Source organism: Cyprinus carpio, chromosome A11 (genome assembly GCF_018340385.1).
Source record: "Cyprinus carpio isolate SPL01 chromosome A11, ASM1834038v1, whole genome shotgun sequence".
In the NCBI taxonomy this organism is placed as follows: Eukaryota; Metazoa; Chordata; class Actinopteri; order Cypriniformes; family Cyprinidae; genus Cyprinus; species Cyprinus carpio.
This window is the reverse complement of record NC_056582.1, coordinates 15,309,127-15,334,815: the sequence shown is the minus strand read 5'-3', so window position 1 is coordinate 15,334,815 and position 25,689 is coordinate 15,309,127. Positions and strand designations below refer to the sequence as shown.

The 25,689-nt window shown below is 35.2% G+C and overlaps 1 protein-coding gene across 1 annotated transcript in view; it reads right to left on the bottom strand.

The window, feature by feature from the left end:
- Window positions 1-25,689, bottom strand: part of LOC109049262 (fibulin-2-like) — a 50,990-nt gene that overhangs the window by 18,601 nt on the left and 6,700 nt on the right. Inside the window, exons 3-7 of the mRNA XM_042766478.1 lie at window positions 13,525-13,634; window positions 12,274-12,399; window positions 9,942-10,131; window positions 6,052-6,258; window positions 497-607 (exon numbers count right to left, since the gene is read on the bottom strand). Of these exons, the coding sequence (XP_042622412.1) occupies window positions 497-607; window positions 6,052-6,258; window positions 9,942-10,131; window positions 12,274-12,399; window positions 13,525-13,634 (744 nt within the window). The remainder of the gene's footprint in view (window positions 1-496; window positions 608-6,051; window positions 6,259-9,941; window positions 10,132-12,273; window positions 12,400-13,524; window positions 13,635-25,689) is intronic.

Here is a 25,689-nt window from a genome sequence, read left to right as displayed (position 1 = left end):
ATTGAAATATTGTGTCCATCTCATGACAATTGAAAGAACAATGTTATGCGCACATCAAAACAACCCATTATGCCAAGACATGACTAACAGGCCGGCTGCTGATCAAAAACCACTTCATTTCAAATTTTGAGTTCAGCCAACCACAAAACATTTGCATAATTTATTTTTATAATGAATAAATCAACGGGGAAAAAAATGAATCAGTATTTTTGCCTTTGCATATGTGATACTTTATAAGGTACAAAAACGAATAAATTTCACATTTAATATGTATGACTGTATGTGAATATGTGTGTGTGTATTGTGTGTGATCAATAAATGAGGTTGATAATCAATATACGTAAAAAACATTTTGTATGTATGATAAATATATAAATATTATAAAACTATATAATTATTAATATATTACATAACTATAATGTAATAATAAAATATGCTACCATGTTTATTGTTATGGTGAAAATCAATTAGATCAATGGCATCGTATACCACATACCTGCACATGGGTTACGTAAGACCAGGGTTTGAGTAGCAGTTTCTTGTCTTGCTGGAGCTACTGTAAGCTGCCTGTCTTCCTCACTTACTCTGTTGTCTTCTTCCTGGTTATCTGTGGAAAAAAAGAGAGAGAAAAGAGTGAGTCATTCTTTTTCATTCTGCATCTTTTAGATGGTCTTTGAGGAACTGCATATGATCATGACCAAATGAGAAATTATGGAAAGTGCTTTTTTTTTTTTTGTGTTTGCAAATTTGTATATTTTTATCTTGTATTCATAATTCCTACTTTTTATAGTGTGATGTGGATTTTTGTGGAGAGGTTTTTGTTTTGTATTTTTTTTTTTCCTGACATGAGATCATGAGTCAAGTTTCACACTGGAGCAGAACAACACTATCTCTATCAACACTTCCATGTCACCAGAGACGTAAAAACAATATTGACACATGATGACAATCCCATCATGCAGTGGTGTTGTTAGGGTTTGGCCAGATAACTAGGGAAACAAGATAAATAATTACAAACTTTGTTATGTTTTGGCCAGATAACTAGGGAAACAAGATAAATAATTACACATCTTTTGGCTTCCTAGCCAAGGATAACTAGGGAAACAAGATAAATAATTTCAGTCTGTAGTGTTTAAGGCACGTTACGTCAGTGACTGAATAATTGGGATCTTGCCTGAGAGCTCCAGTCACCTTCAAGTGGTACAAAACAAGCCAATGAATATTAGTAAGTGAGATCTGCATTGCAAACCACTACTTTTTACTCCGAGTATGTAAGGAAATGTTGCATTTCACACATTCATCTTTTGCTTCGGAGCCAAGCAGTTAATACTACTCTGCTCTTCTTTCATCTTTGAGCAAGTTCTTTGTGTGTTGGTGTGACGGCGCGTCAGAGGTGGTTGTTGAGACAGTGGTGCAGAGTGCCCGCTTCCGCCCTGCATGTCATGGTGCTCCTGCTAGTCTATCAGGCCAAGGCACTCAAGGGTAGTGCTGATCCAGAGTTGATGCAGGATTTGGACACAGTGACGGACCTCACCCTCCGGGCAACGGAAGTCACTGCATGCTCTGTTGGGGAGACAATGTCCACACTTTTAGTCCAGGAACCTGTCCCTGGCGGATATGAGGGATTCTGACAAAACTAATTTTCTCGACTCCCCGATCTCTCAGGACAGCCTCTTCAGTGATGCTGTCAAGAACTTTGCCCTGCAATTTTCAGCAGTGCAGAAGCAGACGGAGGCTATTAAACACATCCTGCCCCGGTGCCCTACTGCTGCTTCCACCGTGCAGCATTCCCCCCACCTGCTCGTCGCTGATGGTGTCCTGCTATGTCCTCGTCCACCTCCGCTCAAGTACAGCCCAAGCAGCAGCCTCCACCTAGGGTGCAGAGAGGAGCGAGATGCAGGAAGCAGACGCTGCCTGTCCCAGCCTCCACTGCACCCTCTAAGCATCCAGCGAAGCATGGAACCTGAGACGGGCGACCTGGAGATGGAGGAAGTTGCTCTTCAGGAGTGGATGACCACACCAGTCCTTTCCCCGGAGGAAGGCCGTGTGGAGAATCCTTTCTTTTTCCTTCTGTTGACGCCGCTAACTCCCTCATTCAGCTGTACCCAATCTCTCAAAGAAAGAGCAGTTTCCTCAATCTCAGGGTCACAAGAGGGTTTAGATGATTGTGAGCGACACTGGGCATTGCCACTCTTGTCCCCCTCTATCGCCAGCAGTCAGGAGTTCAGGGTTCAAGGACACAATGCATTCTCACATGACTTCTTTCATTCTCTCAGGGGAACTTTGGAGTCTGGCGAGAGCTACACAGCGCTACACACCCCACTCCGAAATGCTGTGCCTTCTGGGTCAGACCTCCTCGCTCCACTTCACTGCCCCACTGCAGGGACATCTGTGGTCCCATTAGTCCTGCTTGCATGGTTGTTGGCTCTTTCCAATCCTTCTCTCTGGCTCATTCCGACGGTCAGACCTGGCTATGCGATTCAGTTCACCCAGTGTCCCCCCAGGTTCAATGGCATTCGGTTTATCTCAGTGGTGGGCAAGAATGCCAATGTCCTGTGTGCGGAAAATTGCAGTCCTACTGGCAAAGGACGCGTTAGAGCAAGACCCTCCAGCCGACATGAAGTCAGGTTTTTTAGCCCTTACGACCAATCTTCGACCTGCATGTCTTGAATCAGGCATTTCACAAGCTCCCATTAAAGATGTTAACGCTAAAATGCATCTTCGAGTGCATTTGGCCCCAAGATTCGACATGAAGTCAGGTTACATTCATGTCTCTATCCTCCTAAAATGTTTCTACGCTTTCGTTAGAAGGCGAGTATATCAGTACAAAGTCCTACCCTTTGGGCTGTCCCCCACCCCATGTCTTTTGAAGATTGTGGCAGCACCCCTTGTTTGTTCCGTTCAGGAAGAAAAACATTCACATCCTCAACATCTCGGTGACTGGTAAAATGCATCTTCGAGTGCATTTGGCCCCAAGATTGGTTTGCAGCGGTTGACCTGAAGGACATGTACATTCTTGTGTTTTGGTTTTTGTGGGAAAAAGAGCTCACCCCTCTGCAGAAGATCGCTTTTCTCTGGATTTCAACATGACAGCATGTTGAGACATCAAAGAGGAGCTGCAGAACGTTCGGCCCATAGTCTGACTGTTTTTATTTTTTTCTGACATGTTGGTGTTATATCTTTCACTTGGATGTTGTAAATTACCATTGAGTAAATACAGCTGTATGAAACAAAAACTATGTCCATCTTCATTTCAGGCTGCAAAGCAACAAAAAGTGATTATTTTAAAGGGGTGATTGGGTCTTTCAGGCGAAATCCCAATTCGTCAGTCACTGATGTAACATCTCCTTTCCCTCCTTCAAGAAACAAGGGTTACATATCTAACTGAGATGTTCACCCAGAAATGAACTCTTGTCAGTTATTTACTTATGGATGTGGAATATAAGTTGTATGTATCACTTTTAGGATACTCTTCAAAAAGTAATTTTTTTTTTTTTTTTTTTTAATGAATCTCACAGAGGTTTAAAATAACATGCAGTGTTGTTACTGTTAGCAAAAACAAAAAACTACTAAAACAAATTTTTGATAATTGAAATAAAGCTGAAATAAAATATAAATATTAGATAAAAAAAAAAAAAAACTTAAAATAAAGTTAGAAATGCTGACCTGGCAACTAACTAAAATATAATAGAATGTATAAAATTAAATTTTTAAATAAAATTAAATTTTATTTTTTTATTACATTAATAAGTAATTGGTAATAGTAAAGTAACTGTAATAGTATATAATACTATTGTAACTCTGATGTGAGGTGTGAGTAAATATTTTCATTTTTTGGATCATTTTTGATGGTGATTTTACTGCATTTCAGCTCTATGTAAAATCGCATATGCTTTATAATGAATGAATATTATTCATGTGGTTTCTTCGTTCCTTCGAGTTCAAAGGTTTAAAAATAATATATCAGGACGTCTAATTCACTGACTCATCATAAAAATCTTCACTTGATTGCTGTTTGTACAAGCACACATCTAAAGGCACTCACAGCATACACAGAGTTATCTGAGGCAATTTCTAATCCAAATCAGATCTTAGTAACACAGTAACAGTGCAGGTGTGTTGTTGGTGTGCTGCTAAGGATTTTGTGAAAAGAATCTTGACAGGGCCCCAACACAGAGTTTTTTCATATTAATTTACATAAAATCATGCGTTTTTATGGTATTTTGACTATCATTCGCATATATTTAAGTCAATCAGACAATTGAACTCCATCCCATGTCCACACCCGTAATTTGTCCTCTGTAATAGTGCACTACTTCAGTACTGTAAATGTATATACTGTGCATAGCTGTACATGTGTCATATAGTGTATTCACATATATTTATATTTGTATGAATGTACTGTACATATTTGTACTGTACACTGGCAATGACAATAAAGTTAATCTAATCTAACCTATATATTTTAACATGATAGTTGAAATGTAACGGAAACACTGAGCACTCTTAATACAATGAAATGTATTTATATTTATACCGCAACATTTGTTTTTTATGGTAATTATCTTTAACACTAGAATGAACAAGGCATCATTTTGACCGTTTTGAAATTTGCATAGTCAATAACTTTGTCTAAATAAATCACAAAGCCTTGCTGCTCCCTGATTTCCTAAAACTACATGAATTTTCATTAAAACTAGTTTAAATATTTATTGTGTGAATAAAAACAGAAATATAATCATTTTACCTATAACGTCCACAGGCAGTAATTTTGTGCTGTTTAATTGAGTTTTGCCAACGGTCTGGATCAATAATGTGAAAGTATTAGGTGAAGATGTGTGGCAGAGTTGAATCATGCTGTATTTGACAATACATTGTAGTAATACAACTCCACATCATCTTCAAGAGATGCACTGAAACCTCACAAACAGCTGATAGTATGTTTGTACGTAGCTGGCAGAGGATTTTTATCAGAGTTCATGAAGTTAGACTGCTTGCAAGACAGGTGCAACAGCGTGGACCGCAGCAGGGTGCTGAAAGTGGGCGCCGCCTGCCCGCCTCGTACAAAGATGCCGACACCGGCTGCATGTGAGGCAAAGCCGTGCACCCGCTGCACCCTGCTCTATCGAAACGTGCTAACTTATCGAAAAATGGTACCGTAGAGACCTAGGGCCTCGTGTACAAAGCGTGCGTATTCGCACAGAAAAGTGCCGTAGGCTACGATCATTGTCACGGGCGGTCATTTAGGCCTACTTACAAACCCACCTTTTTCCTTGTGAAATATTGGGTAACATACTGTCGACCTTTGCCTATTTCACTTCTCTTATTTTTGTTCTCTTTCCGTTTTTGACTTTCAGATTTTGAGGCATTTTCACATCCTCTGTCAAGCTGAATCTGGCGGCGCTATAAGTGAAGTCAAGCTGTTGTGTGTTGCCTTGGTTACTGGATACAATTTGGGCGGACTGAACCATTTTATGATAATCGAGAGGGGGAGAGGGGCCCACGGACGTTTGTGTTTCCTAAACAAATATTTTTTTTTTGACACCAGGAAACAGCAAATAGAAATTTAAAGTTAATATTTTTTTTACTATAAATTTTTTTTTAGCACCACAAATTTATTGGGGGCTTCTCTGGGGCCCCCTCTTAGTCATGGGCCCCGAAAATCGTCATCGTTTACCCCCCTTTACAGCGCGCTCAGATCTTAGTAACACAGTAACAGTGCAGGCAGGATGTTGAGCAAGTATTAAGATTAATTCCTGTATTTAACGCAGGGCTGACAGTGTGTGTTTTGAGTTCATAAAGACGAGACTTGCATGTGTTATGTTGTATACAGAAGCAGATCTCTGCTGTGGAAGTCTATAAATAACATAAACCCTGCTGCTTTTCAACAACCTTTATGCATATTCAAATAGAATATTTTATTGTACTACACCTGTTAAATCTTAAAACAGTTGACATATACAAAACTGACTCTATATACAGTATGAAACAAGTACATGCGTTTTTCTTTGTATACTTAGTCATCAGAACTCAAAGAGGGGCTGATCTTACCTGGCACACAGGTGCGGGCATCCTGCAGGAGTGTGTATCCAGGGTAGCAGGCGCACAGGTAGGATTCACGAGTGTTGATGCAGGTGTGATGGCAGAGCGGTGCAGATCTCTGGCACCAGTTATCATGCTCCAAATCCTCCAGTGAATTCGCTGCAGGATCCACATCCCCAGCCGACAATGCTTGCTTCCGAAACTGACTGTCTGATACTGAGGAAAGGGAGAAATAGTAAGATTAAAGTCATCAGATAGAGTTAGATATGACTGTATACAGTATCTCTTGCATGTGACTCTATTTACTTTATTTACATTACTTGCCTACTAGTAAATCCTCTGCAATGAATGGGTGCTGTCAGAAAGATAGTTCAAGCAGCTGATAAAAACATCACAATCCACAAGCAATCCACACAAATTCAGTCCGACAACTAACATCTTATGAAGTGGAAAGCTGTGTGTTTGGATTACATGTGGATTATTGTGATATTTTTCTCAATGAAAGTTGCATTTTTTTTATTAATTAAATAAATAAGAAAATCTCTAGTGTTTGCCAATAACTGTACTTTATATATATTGTGTATCCCTAATTGTCATTGGTAATCATTTTCAAAAATGAGGATTTAATGAAAAATCAAAATTAGAAGTGCAAAGTAAATTTTACAGTATATCTGTATTAACGTTGGTTTCATGGGTATTAGAAAATCTTTATTCATCTTTATGTTTTTTTAACAAAGGTTTCGATTTAATGAAATAACATAACATAACATAACATAACATAACATAACATAACATAACATAACATAACATAACATATAACATAACATAACATATAACATAAATACATTACTTAACCTAACATTTTAAGGTAAAATGTTTTACACATTTTATTGGGGTAAAACAATTTGATGTGAACCTGAACTAACCTTCCTGTGTCATAAAAAGGATAAATTGACTGTTATTTTGAGAGACTTACAGACTTCGACTCACAGAAAGCGTTTGATTTGAAGGGCCCTTTGAAGCAGTTATTTTTGAGCACTTCTGTCTGGAACAGCTGCTGTGATTGTCTCCCTTCGAAATGCCCTGCATAGTTATCATTTATGCCATCTGAAACGGCATGACAGTCACAAGGGTCTACAGGGGTCTTCTCTTTGATAATATTTCCTGTCTTTTTTTGTGACATGATGGCTTTCACACTAACTTTTGGGAGAGTGATTTGCAAGTTTTTTCAAATATCAGTAATATTTTACAACCAAAGAGCTTCATTCCTTATTCTGTTTAAATTATTAACAATATTTTTTTTTTCAAATCAAACATTTTTGCCTTTTTTCCTCATTTCATGACCTTGACATTTTTACTTAATGTCCCATCAAATATAATAATGTAAAACTTCATAATAGATGTATTAAAGTCATTTATGTTTTATTAATGAAACAAATATATTACAAAGAACAAATTTCTTTGTAAACTGTTTGTAATACTATTCTTAGTAAGTTATGTTAGAACAGATTTACAAATGCTTAGAATTTTGCATAAGAAATTGTACGTAATAAATTTTTGTATGAATCGCACTCATTTGAAATTAATTTGATTTAGACATACTGTAAAAAAACTAAAACTTTTTGTTTGTTTTTTAATCAATGATATCAAGGTGTCTTATAATGCTGATCAGTCGATACTGTTTCTCAACTGATCTTTTATCAATAATACATTAATGTAATTTAATAATACATAATGAAAATTCACTAGTGTCTTTGATGAAGGATAAACCAGATGTCAACCAGCATGACACGGCAATGAAGGACCACTCGTACATTAACATAATACATATTAAAGCAACACGCCAGTCAACATCTGTCATTTCACTGCTGCCAGCTGTTCCTGTCATGCCCTCTGTGTCCTCCATCTGCCAATCATGTCCTGTCAATCCCAAATCAGGCTTTCCAGCATTGCGCACCAATTTGGCAAAGCGTTCGACTGACTTGGCAATTAACGTCTGGCTAAACATAATAAACAGGCTCGGCTTCACCTTACACAGCATGCTGGTGTAAAGTAAATATTTCTCATAGTCATTAACTGAATGTAAATGCAATGGAGGGTGAAACAGATTAAACATTTCCGCTATAATTAATCACGTTACGGGTGTAAGGTGACAGGGGTCCTGAGAAAGCAGCCCTTATGGAAATAATTATCTCTCAACTGTTTTTGTATCGCTTAAACCTCTGATGCAACTGAGAAGGCTTACGTAGTTAGCAACAGTCTCGTTAAAAAGAGAACGAAAAGACATCTCTGCGGGTACCTCTATGGAGGCAGTTTCACTGAACCTATTTTACTATTCCATCATCTGTGTGAGTACCACGAAAAGGAAATAAGTCAGCTCTAATGTACTGACACGGCTACAGCAAATCTCACCTTGCCTCAGGATATCAGGTAGGCTCTTTAGGGGAAGCAAGACACTGGGCCAAAGGAATGTGCCACTTGAGACATAGCAAGAGGTAAAGTCTGGGTTTTATGTCTCATTCAAAGAAATTGTGACCTGGGTCTATTGATTGGGGCTTTGCTGATAACTGTGGGTTGATATGACACTTTGGCTCTCAGGGTGATAGAATAAAAGCCAGGATAGTGTTGGAAAACTTTATTCAGCTGTAAGCCACAAACAGGTTTAATGCACTTAATTAAACTGAGGGAAATTTCCAAGCAATTTTCCACCACATAATGTATTAGACCATGTTCACACATGTTCAATAATAAATATTACAACTTATATTACAAATTTGAATGCATTTCTTATTTTAATTCTTGCCTTTTTATCAAATATGGATTTGTGTTATATTTTTTATATAAATATATTTTATATTAGATGCCATTTAAATGAAAATTTTTAAAAATACATATTTTAATTTAGAGTTAAATAAACCATGCACAGGCAGGTAATGAATGAATGAATCTTGACTCTTTGTCTTCTGTGTCTGTGTTGATCTGGATTTCTAATGGATTTTCTCCATGTATTCCCAGTATAAAAAAAATTAGAAAACATTCTTTTTCCAAATTTAAATTGATTTCACGTAATAAGATCAGGTTAAGACAAAAGAATTGTGTTGCATTACCTAATTTTAACAAATCTGAATTTAAAAAGCAGCAAAAAAAATCGACTTTTGGAGTATACACAGTCTGTTTCTAAAGCTAATATCAGGTCTTAACCCAGGGTAAACACATAGCACATTTCACAGGATGAATAGAAAACCCAAAAGAGAACAATGTTTCCATGCAAATCTTGTTAAAAATTTGTGCAATTAGTCGACTGAAACATTTGAGACAGAAGGAAAGTTTGCTGGCACAGGCAGAAAAGCAACAGCCTGCTTTGCCATCTGCTTCTGATTCAGCCCAGCTTGCCAGCATCTTTGTGTGTTATTCTGAACGGTAACGTGACACCTGACCAATCAGCTCTGGGCATCTTTCTTTCCTCTGATACATCAATGTCAACCTCTCGGCCAGCAGTGTGATGAACTTGAATGTGAAACTGAATGCCAAGACACAGCCAAGACCTCAGACGCTTCCAAATATGATCCAGGCTTCAAAAACAAACAAGCAAAATCATGACTGAGGCTCTGATGTTAATATGAAGACATAAACTCAAAAGTCACTGCTATTAAGAGATAACTGGGACATTGTGTTAAAAAATGCAGCTCAAAACCGAGACATTCCAGGTCCTCATGGGGTTTCACATCAACGCATTCTTGGCATGACACCCTGTCTAGATCTGTTCGTCAAAATAAAATATGAACTCTCACTCACCCCACTGGAAATCAGCCATATACTACAGGTTATACACTGCAAACCATGGGTACATTCTGCTGTAAAAACAAAACACCTGGTTGTGTAAAAGAAAAGTATTTCACCTTTCTTAGGAAGAGCAGTCGGTTGAGGCCTCTGTTTTTTCTTGATCGTAGGTGGAGCAAGTCCTTCCTCTCCCTCCTCGCAGCACGTGAGGAAGACGTGTCCACATGGGTAGCTCAGGTGCTGATGTGCTTCACAACCTTTACCTTCCCTCCGCAAACGCAGACCCAGCGCACAGCAGTTACAGCAATCCTACATAAAACATATGAATTAAAAATTGCATTTTGTTTTATAAGAGTCCTCATTAGTCATGATGTGACAGTCGAGCAACAAGTGATTTCCACACTAAATGTGAAAATTATGTGTGATGTCATGCCAATCATGGCCAATCAGAACATTTTTGAAGGTTTAAGGTTAAAAAGTTTGGGGTCAGTAAGAATTTGTTTTTTTTTCTTCCAGAAACACTTAATAAAAGAGTTTAAGGTTAAAAAGTTCGGGGTCAGTAAGAATTAGTTTTTTTTAGAAACCAATTTAATAGCATTAAAACTATATAAAAGTAATTCCATAAAATGAAAACTTTTATTCAGCTATGACCTGTTAAACTGATTAAAAGTGACAGTAAAGACATCTATAGCAGACATGCCAACCTTGGAATTTTTTTTTGAGTACCATCAGCGTGGCGGGTGGTACTCCAGTACACTTCTGTATAAGGCTGGGTGATATGAGCAAAAATTCATATCTCGTATTTTTGGCTGATTTGGTATGGACCCTCTGTATTTTATATTTTTACAAATAAAGTGAATGTAAGCAGTAGTCGTATATTACAAAAAAAAGGGTTAAAATCACTTACAGTTTGTAACATTGCATTTAAAAAAAACAAAAAAATTTTAAAGCAGAAGTTATACTAAACTAAAAATGAAAATTAAAAAGCACAGGATTGAGTAAAAGGCTATTTTGATGACCCCATTACACTACAAGTGTTATCATGTTATCATACAAATACACTTATTTGTAGGTTTAAAATTCTACATATCACATTATTGCGCAACTACAAATATTTCAGCAAAATGTATATTTTAGTCAGAGTTATTGCGCACCTATTTCATTGAACTCAGTCTGTTTGGCGCGCATGCGCACAGTGGTGCTAATTCTAAATTAAGTCTGTGGAGTTTAGCGGAGAATCGCAAAGCAAAAGCTCATGCACTTCTGACAGAAAAATGGAAATTTTCCATGGCTTTTTTAACATTTGCAGATGGAGAATATACCTGTGAAATGCAAGTTATGCATTAAAGAAAACAGCATATCTCAAACACATTAAACAGCTGTCGGCCTCACACACAGCCATTTTGTCAGAGCATCTAAAGGGTCGAACGCGAGCCGCTTTGAACTGAAACTATAAACTATAGGCTACTAGGAAAGAAATAAAACGCAGAAATTATTTAAATGCAAAACAAAAAAAAAACGCTCTGATTGGTTAAACTCTTCATCTTTTTCTGTAGCTTGTTTTGAATACTGCGTGTGGACAGAGGTGTCATGATTTTTGTGTAGTTTAGAGTGAAAATCGTACCAGCATACTTTGAGGTCAAAATGCGTACAGGTTGGCAGTTCTGCTATAGTGAAACATCTATTTTAAATTAATGCTGTTCATTTGAACAAAGACAATTTTTAATAATCAAAGAATCCTGAAAAAATTAATCACAGTTTCCACAGAAATATTAAGCAGAACAACTGTTATCAACATTGATACTAAGAAATGTTTCTTGAGCACCAAATCAGCATATTAGAATGATTTCTGAAGGATGATGCGACACTTCAGACTGGAGTATTGATTGATGAATATTCAGCTATGCCTTCGCAGGAATAAATTACATTTTACATATTATATAAAAAATTTATTAAAATAGAAAACAACAAACTATAAACAGATCATTTTAATTGGAATCATTTTCCACAATATTTCTGTCTTTATTTTTTATAAAAAATAAAAATAAAAATGCTGCCTTGGTGAGCATAAGATAATTCTTTTAAAACAGTAAAAATATCAGTAAAAAAATCATACTGTCCCCAAACTTTAATAGTGGTAGTGTAGTTATGAGGACTAATGGAATTTCACTGTAGGTGGTAAAATAGAAATATAAAGACGAAATGTCATGCTGCTTGTTGTGTTCACAACTTGTTAAGACAAAAATGTTTCATTTTTGGCCTGGACATGTAATATTCAGCCATTCACATGACCAGATAGTATTCAGTAAATAATTTTGAATTGCCAAAATAATGACTCTCACAGAGATTATACATCATTAGTATTTTTCTGTCATTATTTTGTGGTCTTTTTGGACTTTAAAAACAGTTATTATTTTGTAGTCTGTTTGTTGCCACCATTTAAGATCTTACCGTTTGGGAATCTTCTCCACAGAGTGGGCTGTTTTCCTCACAGGCACGTCCGGCCCTTGCTGCATTTATGCCAGCCTGACACCTGCTCTCTCTTAGAGCACCTGAACAGCACTGCTTCTGGACCACTTGAACAAAGCAGGAAAAAAGTTTCAACATGATTTAATACCTGATTCTAAAACCAAGGCTGTCAACACCTTTCCCATGTATATATTGTTATTTACTATGTTAATTCTTGTCCACCAAATCATCATAATATGATTTCTGAAGGATCATGTGGCACTGAAGGCTGGAGTAATGACTGAACAGAAAAGTTACTATAAATTGTAATATTATTTCACAGTATTCTTGTTTTTACTGTATTGTTGATATTACTGTATTTTCTGCCTTGGTGAGCAATTCTTTAAAAAAAATTAAATCTTACCAACCCCAAAATTTTAAAGAGTACTGTATATATTATATTATATTATACTATATTATATTATATATTCAAAACTAATAAATTTTTATTCTACTAAGAGATAATATAACTTTGTTTTTATAATAAAAAATGTGTTTTTATACAAGAAAATACATAGCTGTTTTAAGAAGGGGTTGGCTCATACTTAGGGGTCCATGTCACTGAAACCTTTGAAAACCCCTGGTTTAGGCTCATACTTAGGGGTCCATGTCACTGAAACCTTTGAAAACCCCTGGTTTTTTGAGAACACATGGTTTAATGGTTGCAAATGAACAATTGGTTGTAAATGTACTATAAAGAAGCTCACGAGCCACAACTGGTCCTGTAGCTTGTAACATTATTAAAGGTATATTTCACCCAAAAATACAAATTCTGTCATCATTTACTGACCTTCAAGTTGTTCCAAAACCATATGGGTTTCTTTCTTCTGTTGAGCACAAAAGAAGATTTTTTTTGATGAATGTTGGTAACCAAACAGTTGACGGTAGGCATTGATTTGCACTATGGAAGTGAGTGGCTACCGTCAAGTGTTTGGAACATCATTCTTCAGTATATCTTCTTTTGTGCTCAACAGGGGAAGTAACCTCATACAGTTTTGGAGCAAGAGGTGGGTTGCAGTAAATGATGACAGAATTTGCATTTTTGGGTGAACCTCACCTTTAATTTTTGTGGCTGGTGGTTTTTGGGTCACCAACATATACTTTGCTGGTCAGAGGACATATAACTGCTAATAAAAAGGATTCTGTGGTGTATTGAGGAGCATTACCAAGGCAGTGAAATAGTCAGCCAACTTACCCACATACAGAGTTGAGGTCTTCTGATTTGACAGGCATACGGTTGCAGTGCCGGTTCTCCTCTGCCCATTTCTGCCCAGCCACACAACAGCCCTGTATCTCCACCAACCCTGGAGTTAAAATCACCAAGAGGACACCAAGGTTTTATCTTACATAAACCAGCCAAAAGAATATAGAGAGTTTACAGTCAACGCTTTTCTGACAAGAAAAGGGCAGACAGGCAGACAAGAAACTCAGCAATGATAGAGCCCCAGAGGCGAGCCAGACATGAAGCACAACTCGGATCCATAGAAGCTGCATAAAAGATGTAATCTGCAGCCTTTGTATAGAGGGAAACAGAGAGACTGACTCAAAGAGTTGATGGGACACAGTCATGGTATGTGCATCATCATAGGCATCATCAGCACAAACTAATCAGCCTTCAAATATTTGAGTTTAAAAAGCACCGATTTTGATAAGCCAGCTATTGAAAGTGAGTTGAGGAGCACATCCGCCTGATCTTTTCAATAAATTGTGTTACAGAAACAAGAATTTAATAATGACTCATTTCAACATTTGACATTTTGAATTATTCATCCCTCAGTGTGAAGGAAGGTCTGAATTAAATTACTTGTACAAAATCAGCTTGCTAGAGTGATGGATGAAAACCATATAAATATAGCCAAAAAATACTTTTTTTAACATGCTGTGAATCAGCTAAATTAATTTTATATGATTAAATCCCATTACTTCTACCAGTGCAGAGAGTATGGAAATGTAGAGGGGACTTGAAAACCTTGAAGTACAAGTCAAGGGTTACTTCCTATCAGATCGTAAGTGGGTAATAAAAAAATGCCTGCTTAGGTGTGAGTCTTAAAGCCCTTTCATACCAAACACTAATATTCAGTGCAAACGATCTGAGCGAATAATACTTGAAATAGAAACAATTATTTTTGCTATTTTATGAATTGCTTTGTATGTCATAATTATATAATTAATTGCAATGCATATAAGCGAGGCATGTTGTGTTCAGTAAAATATGTAGTATATTTAAATAAATTGTTTTGTTTTTTTCCTGGGCAAAACTGTGAAAATGTTGAATATCTTGAAAATCCAAAAAAGGCTCTCAAATTGTTCTGCTTCAGGACCCAAACAATGATCCAAATATGTAGTATATTTAAATAGAAAAAAAAAAAAACTATTTTTAATTAAATTAATAACATTAAAATATGTACAGTGTATATTTTTGGTCCCATTGTCCATGTCCACATTATTATATATTTTAAATTATTATAAAATAATATCAATAATAATATCATCATTATCATCAAGAATATATATATATATACATGCTATATATATTATATTTAAAATATAAAATAATATATCTATATATATAATGATTAGGGTTTTTATTATAAAAATCATAGCAATAAAATCTTGTTTTAAATCATTTTATTATATATTATTTAAATTTTTCCCTTCTCTTAAAACAGACATGAGCCCCATTTTGGGGCCTCGATCCTCCTGCTTTAATTTATGTGTTTACATAGAAACTGACTTTTAACTAACTTTTCATTTAAATAAATACATCCTGAAAAATATTCACTGAAGGTGAAATTGTGACAACTAGCCCAAATCTCCCCTAAAACCAGACACATTCATAATCTTTGAATTTACATGAAGAAGATCTGATTGTAAAATCACTTGAACAGTGACATGAGGCCCAGAGCGCTCTGGGATTCCTGGAATGCTTCACAAGGGTCACTAGCTGCTGTTCCAGTTGACTTTTTGAACTTTGTGATTAATTATAATATGTACTAAAAATCTCAGAAACAATAGAGCCCCTAAGCTATTTATAGCTAGTCAGTGGACCGACATAAAAGTAAACAGAGTGGAAGGTCTGATTGGCTTTCATGCAACAACTAAAAAATACTTATTATGTTTATTTGGTCAATTTGTAAATTTGTAACTGAGGAAATAAGGATTGAAGAAATGTTGCACTAGTCATTTACATTTCTTCACATACCTTGTCTTGTCTGCAAAATACTCTCAACTCTGCTTTGCCATTTACAGAAAAAGTCAGACAACTAATCATCAACATAAAAGGTCACTATATAAAACCTAACTATTTCCAAAAATCCAAGAAGATAAAATTGCAAGCAGAAAAAATGCATCTCTTTCCTGTTGCTGCATTGTGCCAGATATCCCCCCAAATGCAAAGAAAATGCATCGGACCAAAATTCGGCATCAAAACAGGATTAGCAAGAGATTTATTGTGAAAGTTGAGAAATATTAGATACTATGACAAATCCCTCATGTTCCACAAGCAAAACTATAAAAAGGATGGAGAAGCGCCATGTGTTCCTAGTTTTCTTTGAGTTGCCAGTGCAGTAAGTCTTGTGGCATTTTCACTTTCAATGTGAAAAAAAAAAAAAAAAAAAATTGTGTGCACTGGAATCTAGTCATACCTGGTTTATATACTACAACATTTATTAGGACATTGTGTAATGCTTAAAAAGTGTTTCATGTTTGTCTTTAAATTCCTCTAAATACAGCAGAGGTAACACTCTTTAACAAAGAGTCTCCAGAGATGAAGAGTGATGTGAAATAAGCCCACAGAGCATTACAGAAAGTAAAAACTGACCTCAAGACAAAACAAACTCAAGTCTTACAGCAATCAGCTAAAACAAAAAACTTCTCTGCTTTCCTGATTAACTTTCACAGCCATAAAACATGAGTGATGCTCTTTTTTGAGCCTTGAATAGCATTGGGGTTTGTTTATTTGTACAAAGGCATACTTATTGTGTTCCTCTTTTTGCAATGGATGCCATGACACCATAAAAGCAGGAGGGCTTAAAGGGATAGTCCACCCAAAAATAAAAACTCAACCATCATTTACTCACCCACATGCTATACAGTTTCGGCTCCTATTGACATCCATTGTACTTTGTGTATACAATGGAAGCCAATGAGAACTGAAACTATTTATTTACCAACATTCTTCAAAATATCTTCTTTTGTGCTCAGAAGAAGGAAATCGCTTGGTTTGAAATAACATGAGGGTGAGTAAATGATGGCAGACTTTTCATTTATGGACTGACTATCCCTTTAATTGGTGATTCATAACAGTCAAATGTGTAGCCCAAAATGAATGGTGAAATCTGTAAATGCACTTTTCAACAAAAAAAAAGGTCTCAGAAAATGTAACACGTGTCTCTCATTAATCCCAGACTTATTTTGAATGAAGGCTTTTTGCAGTAAGTTAAACAAAGTTAATGTTTAGACTTTGACTTTAATTAAAACATCCTTCTGGAGGATTTCTTCAAATATGTTACTAAAAGACTGTATACTAAGAGGCTTCTGATTCTCAGTATTGATCAAGTTGTTCATGAAGTTTATCTGTAACATCCCACGGATAACACATAGTGATAAAGGTCCACATGAAGGGGTGGGTGCTAAAACGAGAGCTGTTGCCATTGCTCATCATTAGATCATCATTAGGTCATCTGTAAAGCAGATGGTAACAATACAAAGCGCTCTTCAAAACAGATCCTCTCTGAACTCGACAGATTTCGTCTTTTCTTTCACAAACGATCACAAAACATCTGCAGGATCAAAACAAGGGAGATTTGTGAATGCCTTTGAACAATTTTGACTTTCATCACTTCAGTATTTTCCTTAAAAAGTCATTGATCAATCAACATTTTTGAAATACAGCAGTTCAGTTCGTAAATCCAGAAGAAAAATAAAATTTTTGACATTTTTAGAACAAATTACCTTTTTTGGAAAACATCAATATTACCTTTTTTGGAAAATTTTTTTTTTTCAGGAATATAATTCAGAAATAAAAATATGCATTAATATAATTTATGTATTTAAATTTGTTTTTTTTTGATTTTAAAGTTTTGTTCACATTTGTTGAACAGCGGTGCTTCAAGAAATGTCAACCATTCAAAACCACCATTCTAAAAAAAATCCATTTACAGTTCCCAAAGGAACTCATAAAAAATTAGCTTAGGTCGACCTACAAATTAACGTCAAGGCTGAACAGCTCTTTTGGTTTTCACAGTTGCCATAATTAGCCAAAAATTGCAGATTCAGTCACCCTAATTATCTCACTTTTAATCTTCTCAAAAGAGTTCATGGCTCACTGGCATTCAATGACATATCTGTGATGACAAACTTGAGGTCATAAGTTAACCATATGCCCCTTTAACTAGTCAGAGAATTACATTTTGACCTCAAAGTAACAATTGTCTTGGCAACCACGTTGAAGAGATCTTTGGTTATTTACTCCCAAAGCAGATAATAAGAGATCCATTGTTCATTCCCACAGAAAAAAAAACAGATGTTAAACAACCAAAATATTTATTCTGTTTTGTTTTAAAATGTTTTATCAAATGTCACAAATCAAATCTTTCCTTCCCTGTTTTAATCCGGAAGTTCAAAGTGAATGTCTATGTTAGTCAGAAAAGACAAAATACGAAGAAACATCAACCATATACAAACAAAGACTGTTCATCATCAGCAAGCCAGTGTTTTGAGAAAATTGACATTTCTCCTATTGTTTGGACTTTAAACACGATACTGAGGAACTGAACACTTCTAACTAGACCCAGACACAATCTGCAGACACTTTTCTGCATTGGTTTTGAGGGAAAAATCAGTGGAGGTCTGTGAAATGATTTTTTTTTATATAGGGTCAAATTAGTTGCATACATATATTTGCCAATATACTTAAAAAGCAAACCAACAGGGTATTGGAGATACATATGAAATCTCCAAGACTTCCTAAAATTAAAATGATGGCTATCCAAAATGATTAAAACCATCACTGCATACACTGGGACTAATGACACAATTGTCACTTCACAGGGGACACAATTTAAAATCCGAGCACTCCGCTTTGTTGCGACATCTCAGACAGTTTCAATAGTGTCAAATACACTTCCAAACACTGACACAGGGCCACTAACTTCAAAAGTGCATAAAGGGGCGTTAAACATTGGTTTGATTTCTGGCTGCATTTCAACACAGGGCCCCAAATGTACATTTTCCCATGTACTTCTAAATGTGCAGCATACTCCGTTTTTTAATAAACAATATCTATGAACTCAGAGTTTTGAACAAGTGCCTGAAGCTTTTCAATTTTAAGCGAGCATGCCGAGCTGCTCTCCGCTCATGACTGAAAATTGATTTCTCCTAAATTAGTAGACTTATTCTCACATTACCCCTGTTGAGTGGTCTCCATTTTTTGTTTTTCTAAATCAACTAATGGAAACGCACTGCAAAAATAGGTTTGAGAAAAAAAAGAGAATGGCTTGCCATGGAAATAAGACATGGACATAACGCAAAACCAATAGCAAGATATCTTCTGGACGTCCCTTTCTATTCCATCATTATAATAATTGGCACTCTCATAATGGCAAATGATGCTTCATACTTTATCTTATACCTCTAAGTGGTAAATAAATTCTTTATTATTTCACACTAGCCTTCATACTTTATCTTATACCTCTAAGTGGTAAATATTTTTTTTATTATTTTAAGTTGTAATTTAATTCTTTATTATTGTTATTTGAATCATTAGAGAGCTCTTTGTTCATGTTAACTCTTACAGTACGTGTAAATAATATGTGTAAACTCATGTATATAACAGCAATCAGCTTTATTAAATTCAGCATCATTCTTCTGTAAATGGGACAATACTCAAAGTCATCCTTTGATAACTGCACTAAAAGCCTTTAGATGCATAATGCATTTCCTGGAATAATGAACTTCTGGGCTTTGTTGGTAAAACACTATATAAAGTCTCTTTGTTTAACGAGTCTAATCTCTTGCAGTGACCTGCATCTCCATCCGGTTCTCCGCACTCCATCGAGTTGTTCTTGTCTGGTAATCTATCACTCTCAGGAACATGTCAACATGCTTTTGCATACAAAGGAACATCCAGGAAAGAGGCTGAGGCATTGCTGGCAGGTGTCAGAGAATTGTGCATTTCTGCTAATATGAAGGAGCACAAAAAGTAATTAGTCTGGAGTCCTGCATTCCAGCACTTGCATTCCAGGTCAAGTAATTTCCTATTCTGCTAACCGATATCATTGTAACATCACACAAATGGTTTCTTCACACTGCGCAGTACTAAACTGAATTGTTCAAAGAATTAACTAAATTTTATATATAAAACCCTTAAACAGAACTGCTAGTGTTGTATGTGATTTTTGCTATTGTAGGCGGTCAAAGTCTTACTTATATAATAATATTATATAAATAAATATTATTTAATACATATTTAAAATAATAACTTTTTTACCTATTTTATCGTCCAATGAAAAAAGTATATTATAATATTTAAATTAAGTATTATATAATAAATGTTATTTAAAATATAATGTTTAACCCTTCACTCAAAAATCTTATATATGTATAATTTAAAATATTATAATTATTGTATAACTTGTCATAATAAAATAACAAATAAATGTTACTAGTTTGGACACATTTTTGCAAAGACATAGCAATGTGTCCATAACTTCTGTCAAAATAAAAGGGATAGTTCAACCAAAAAATAAAAATTCTGTCATTATTTATTCCCCTGCACTTCTGCACTTCTAGCTGAGTAAGAGGAGATCTATAGACCAGGGTCAGCCAGGCCCTTAGTTCTTTTTATTGAGAGCCTTTTATGAGCTAACACAATTATTCTGCATTATTATCTTGAGATGTTGAGACTAGAATGTCAGCCACTTTTGTCTAAACTCTTATATAATAATAAAAATAAAAATAAACTTTGTTAGGTTATTGATTGTGGAAGATAAATGCTTGCTAAGAGCACCATTGTTCCAAATCGAGATCCCTATCTTAATTGCTATTCAAAATACAATCAACTCCCTATGCTGATTTCTTAAGGCATATAAAGCAGCTGATGAGTGATTTGCAAAACAGACGTTTCACTTACGTCAAACTCAAAATAATTGCAAATGGCTACCCATGATGGCCTGCTTTTTATAGACAATATGCAGAACAGAAAAAAATAAGGTGAAATTGAAAACATAATGCAGAACAAAGAAACTAAACAAAAGGAGGAAAGCCCCAAGCATGCCTGGTTGTCCAACTGCAATTCCAGATAAGCTAAAAAACTTAAATAAAGCGAAGACGGCACTGACCAACAAGTCAAACTTTGGTGTGAATGTGTGTGAAATTGGCATAAAAAAATGGTATTATTCACTTCCCCGCAAAAAAATCTCATATGGGGCTTGTATTTTAAATGCCTTGCTTCAGAGGCTGTATTGAAAATGTTTGCTTTTAGAAGGAGTCATGGCAGCTTTTCTAGAATTACTGCTCCAACTCACATATTTCAGGGTGAATAAAAAGAACCAAAGGTGCAGAGAGAATAAAGGGCCATTTCTCAAGGACAGTAAAACATTAAGACACATTGGCAAAAACCCAAACACACAGTCCTACTCATTTTTCCTATAGCAAGGGCTACATGAGCAGAAGCGCATTATTGGTGAATTTTGTTATACTGGTGCATAAACATGCACTTGAAATGAAAACCTGTGATGGAGACCTTCAGTTAGGAAAGAACGGGTTGAAAACGTATGGACGATTCTTGGTAATTGCAGTGTTTTCTGAGGCATTGTGGGCCCATGGGATTTGAGAAATCACTTCCGCTGAGAGCAGCATCCAGTCGCCTGGCTCCTAGAAGCAATAACTAGACCTTTTCAACCGTTCTGTGAAAAGATGTATTCTCACAGTGACTTCAAATCATCCTGTCATGCTAGGCATAAGGAAAGGGTTTAATGGGACATCTCATATTTCTCCTAACTCCAAAGTCCCTGAACTCCAAAGTCTTCCTTTCATACCATACTGATATGGAAAACCCATGCCAATTACAAAGACTATATAGCTTGTAATGTTCTTGTATGATAAAATCTCTATGCTGTAATGTCACTGGCTGATTGCTGCTTGCCAGACAGTTTTTCATTGGCTCAAAGTGGAGTTTTAAGGCTTTTAGTTATTTTATTTCTGTTGAGGCTATGCAGTTGTGTACTTGACAAAATGAACTTCTAGCAGAAATATACATTATATATATAATACATTTTTCCCAAGCAAGGATGCATTTTGTCAAAGACTCCTGACAAAAAACAGTTTCCACAAAAAATATTGTGCTGAGAAGCACATGTTTTTAAATTTATGTTTTATAAGAAATGTTTCCTGATGATAATATAATGAGTATTTTGGTGTTTTTTGTAGGATGATAGTAGATGATGAATTATTTAGTGGTTGCTGAAATTTCAGCTTTTCCTTTTCAGGAATACATTACATTTTAAAATATATTAAAATAGAAAAGTTATTTTAAAGTGTAATATCATTTCACAGTATTACCGTTTTACTGTATTTTTGATCAAGTTAAGGCATTCTCGATGAGCACAAATGACTTCTTTCAAAAATATAGAAAAATCCTAACAACCCCAAACATCTGAATGGTTGTGTATGAAATAAAATATTTACATGTCACTCCCACTCATAGCACCTGACCTCGACTAGCAATACAAGTAATAGTTCATGACTGTGACTTACAACATTTGGCTTTAAAAAACAGAGGCTTCCCTTATGAAAAATAAGTTTATTAAGTGTTTATATAAGTGTGCTATTAGTATACTTCTTTTAAACTAAAAAAAATAAAATAGGAAAGTATGCTTTTAGTTTACTTTTTATGTACTTCTCAGAAATGGGCTTTATGTACTCCTTAGAAATATACTTAAAATGACATTGAAGTATACTTGACTTATACTTACAAAAAGTCTAAATATATTTGAGCTATACTTGTGCTCCTAGAATCTGTGTTTCCATTGTTATATGGTAGAGGGTGCTAGTAAACATCTTCTGTACAGAATTAGAGCAGAAGTGAAGAAAAAAAAAAAAAACAACAGATACTAACACATGTAACACGATCATCTGACATGAAACAGCATCAAAACTGTAACGTTATGGAATAAAATGTCAACCGATGAAGAGGTTATAATTACAGTCAAGCTTTGGGATGTTGATCGACTCCATCTACGTTTTGATTATCATTCTGAATACAAATTAAAACCTAAATAGGAACATGGTAGTATACATAAAGTATGATGTAAAGTTCACTTAAAAAAAAAAAAAAACTTATGAGTATACTTGCAGTATAAAACTACTAAACTAGTAATTTACTGAGACTATACTTCAAAGTGTACAAAGTATTTAATTAGTAAACTGTCAGTATGCCTATTCACTTTTAGTATAATTGCAGTAAAAGTTCACTTTTAGTATAATTGCAGTACAAACTACAAACATAGAGGTAAACTAGTTGTGTACTCAAAGTTTGCTACTGTATACTGTTATACTGTTATACTTAAAAGCATACTTTTATATACTAGAAAGTGGGCCAATTTAGTCCCAAGGCGTGTTTAAACAGTACACTTACAAGCATACTACTAGAACATTGATATTTGTATACTTGTTACATAAAGTATACTTAAAAATATACTTGAACTTTACTTAAGTATACTTAAAACTTGAAACTTGAAGTATACTACTTTTTGGTAAGGGTTTGCATGCCACGATGTCTTTAAATTTCTGTTTTTGATATTTTAGTATATAGTATATTCTTAGAATATTCTCCTCAAAGACTAGTAAAAAACATTGTAACATAACAGATCCATACAATATCGGAAGTGAAAATTATATTCATATGTGCCAATCCAACTTTTTTTTTTTATGGCCTAGATCCACTGTCAAGAACACAGACTTTGTCAGGGGATGTGAAACACCCTTGATCAACTTGATCAGCTCTTTCAGCTGAAACAAGCATGACAATCTAGTCCCAGTCCTGTCCAAAAAAAAAAAAAAAAAAAAAAAAAAAAAAACAAGAGGCAAGCTCACATTCAGTTCAATCTTTTATATACAGACCAAAAAGACTGGAGAGAAAAACCTACTCCACAACAGACTCTGACAGTCCTGTAATATTTATCACAAACAAGAAATGTGATCGCACTAAACCTGTGATTGACATCCACTGACTCTCACAGTGATTTCTTGTATGTGATTTTGGGCTGTGCTGATGTTACAGATGATGCTGTTGGACATTTAATCTCCAAGCTCTTCTCCATCAGAGTTCTTTGGACAGACAACACTACCTGTGTACGGCCTTGTGTGTGTCTTTGATGTCAGATGATTGATCATTCATATCTGTAGACATTGTTTACCTCAACTTATCTACATTCCTCAACAGCCGTTGAGCTATAAGCGTAATAATAGCATGGATTTCTATGGGTTTTCCATGCTGCAAACATGAACCATTCACAAGGTGTCACAGTGATGATGTCACTACATTAGCATATGAGCACACCCATATCAACATATAATTTAAATATTAATGCATACTCAGTATTCAAGCAACCTGGTAGGGGGACTGATACCTAATTTGGAGTCACTATTTTCTATGTTCTATTTCCATATATTTTAAAATGTAATTTATTCCTGTGATGGCAAAGCTGAATTTTCAGCAGCCATTACTCCAGTCTTTTATGTCACATGATCCTTCAGAAATCATTATAATATGCTGATTTGGTACTCAAGATATTTGTTCTTGCTGCCTAATTAGTGTGGAAACCAAAACACCAAAATGCTGCACTACAACTATCTTTGGCACAAAAAACCTTGATTAACATTACAGGCAGATTTCAGGGGAAAAAATAAAATGTTACAAAAAGATGTAAAATATTATTGACGAAATGCAGGAAGTATAATAATAATAAACTGTAACCTGCTTATTTTAGTGTGATTGTCTTCTCATTTTCAAAAACACAAAATCACTGTAATCTCTAAAATATGAAGACATATAATATATTCTAAATCTGGATCAGCATGTATTATGGACAGAAAGAACCCAGCAGATATCTTATTCATGGATGAGTGTAAGAGCTAATCATCAGTAATTTACATTGGGCAGAATACGACAATATTCAATATTCAAATTAATGTGCATTTTAACACCATACAATCCACTATGCATGAGGATCACTGCCATTTATCTTAGCACAAACAAACTCATATTTTCAAGGATGCAGAAAACATACAGTACATTAGCCACAATAATCTGTTTGTTAGATTCCATATATTTTTGTCTCTGACTAAAACACAGTGGCCATTCATCTCAGAAATCACCAAATCTACTGACGTCTCACATATACTCTGTTTCTCCACAAAATCTTTCTGGCATCAGCTCTTGGAAAAAGCAGCCAACATTAATAAAAGGAAGTATCCATCTTTCTAGTTTAAACATGGCTGATTTGTTAAGGGAAATAGCAGGAATTTTATTAAGCAATACATTATTAGTGGTGATTAGTTGCATTAGTTGCACAACTTTAGTAGTTTGTGCATGTGTATTATATTTGTAAATCTCTAAGCAAAGAAATCCATCTTGACTATATTAAATACTTCAAATGATCAAATTAGAATGGAACTCAGCAACACATCTTATTTCTTTAAATGTTGCTCTTGTGACATTCTCAGAGGATTATAAAAAAAGTAAATGGCAGATAAATGTGCATTAACACTAATTTAAGAAATAAAAATATGTTGTTGTTGTTGTTGTTGTTGTTTATTCTTGTTGAAATCTCATTGAAAACAAATTTAAATTTTGGTTAAAGTAATGGGTTCCTCCTAAACAAGCTGAATAACCTAACATAGTGATGTTTTTAAATGCAGAACAAGAATGATGTTTTGGTGGTATAGGATGAAAGCCACTAAAGTGATGTTTCCTTATGTGAGTACAAACTTAAATGTAGACTCTACTTCCTGCAGTAAGTGTCAGCCTTGAGGGAAAACATAAATCTCCAGAGTCCTGTCTTTATCATTATCTCTGTATGGCTCTGAGTCTCCTTAATTCTTAAATGTGAAGAGAGCCTAGATGCATTTGAATGAGGAGAAGACAAGATCACAAATCACTGCATTACTGCTGGCAGTAAACAATCAAATGTAAAAAAAAAAAAAAAAAAAAAAACAAGGATATCAACAAAGAGCTAAAGTTCTCACTAAAGCAAAACACCACATGCACATACAGACATATTAGCACTAGCACCTTTTCATCCCAAGCAAATAAGGGAACACTGTTTGGTCTTGTAATTTGATTTTGACACATATTCC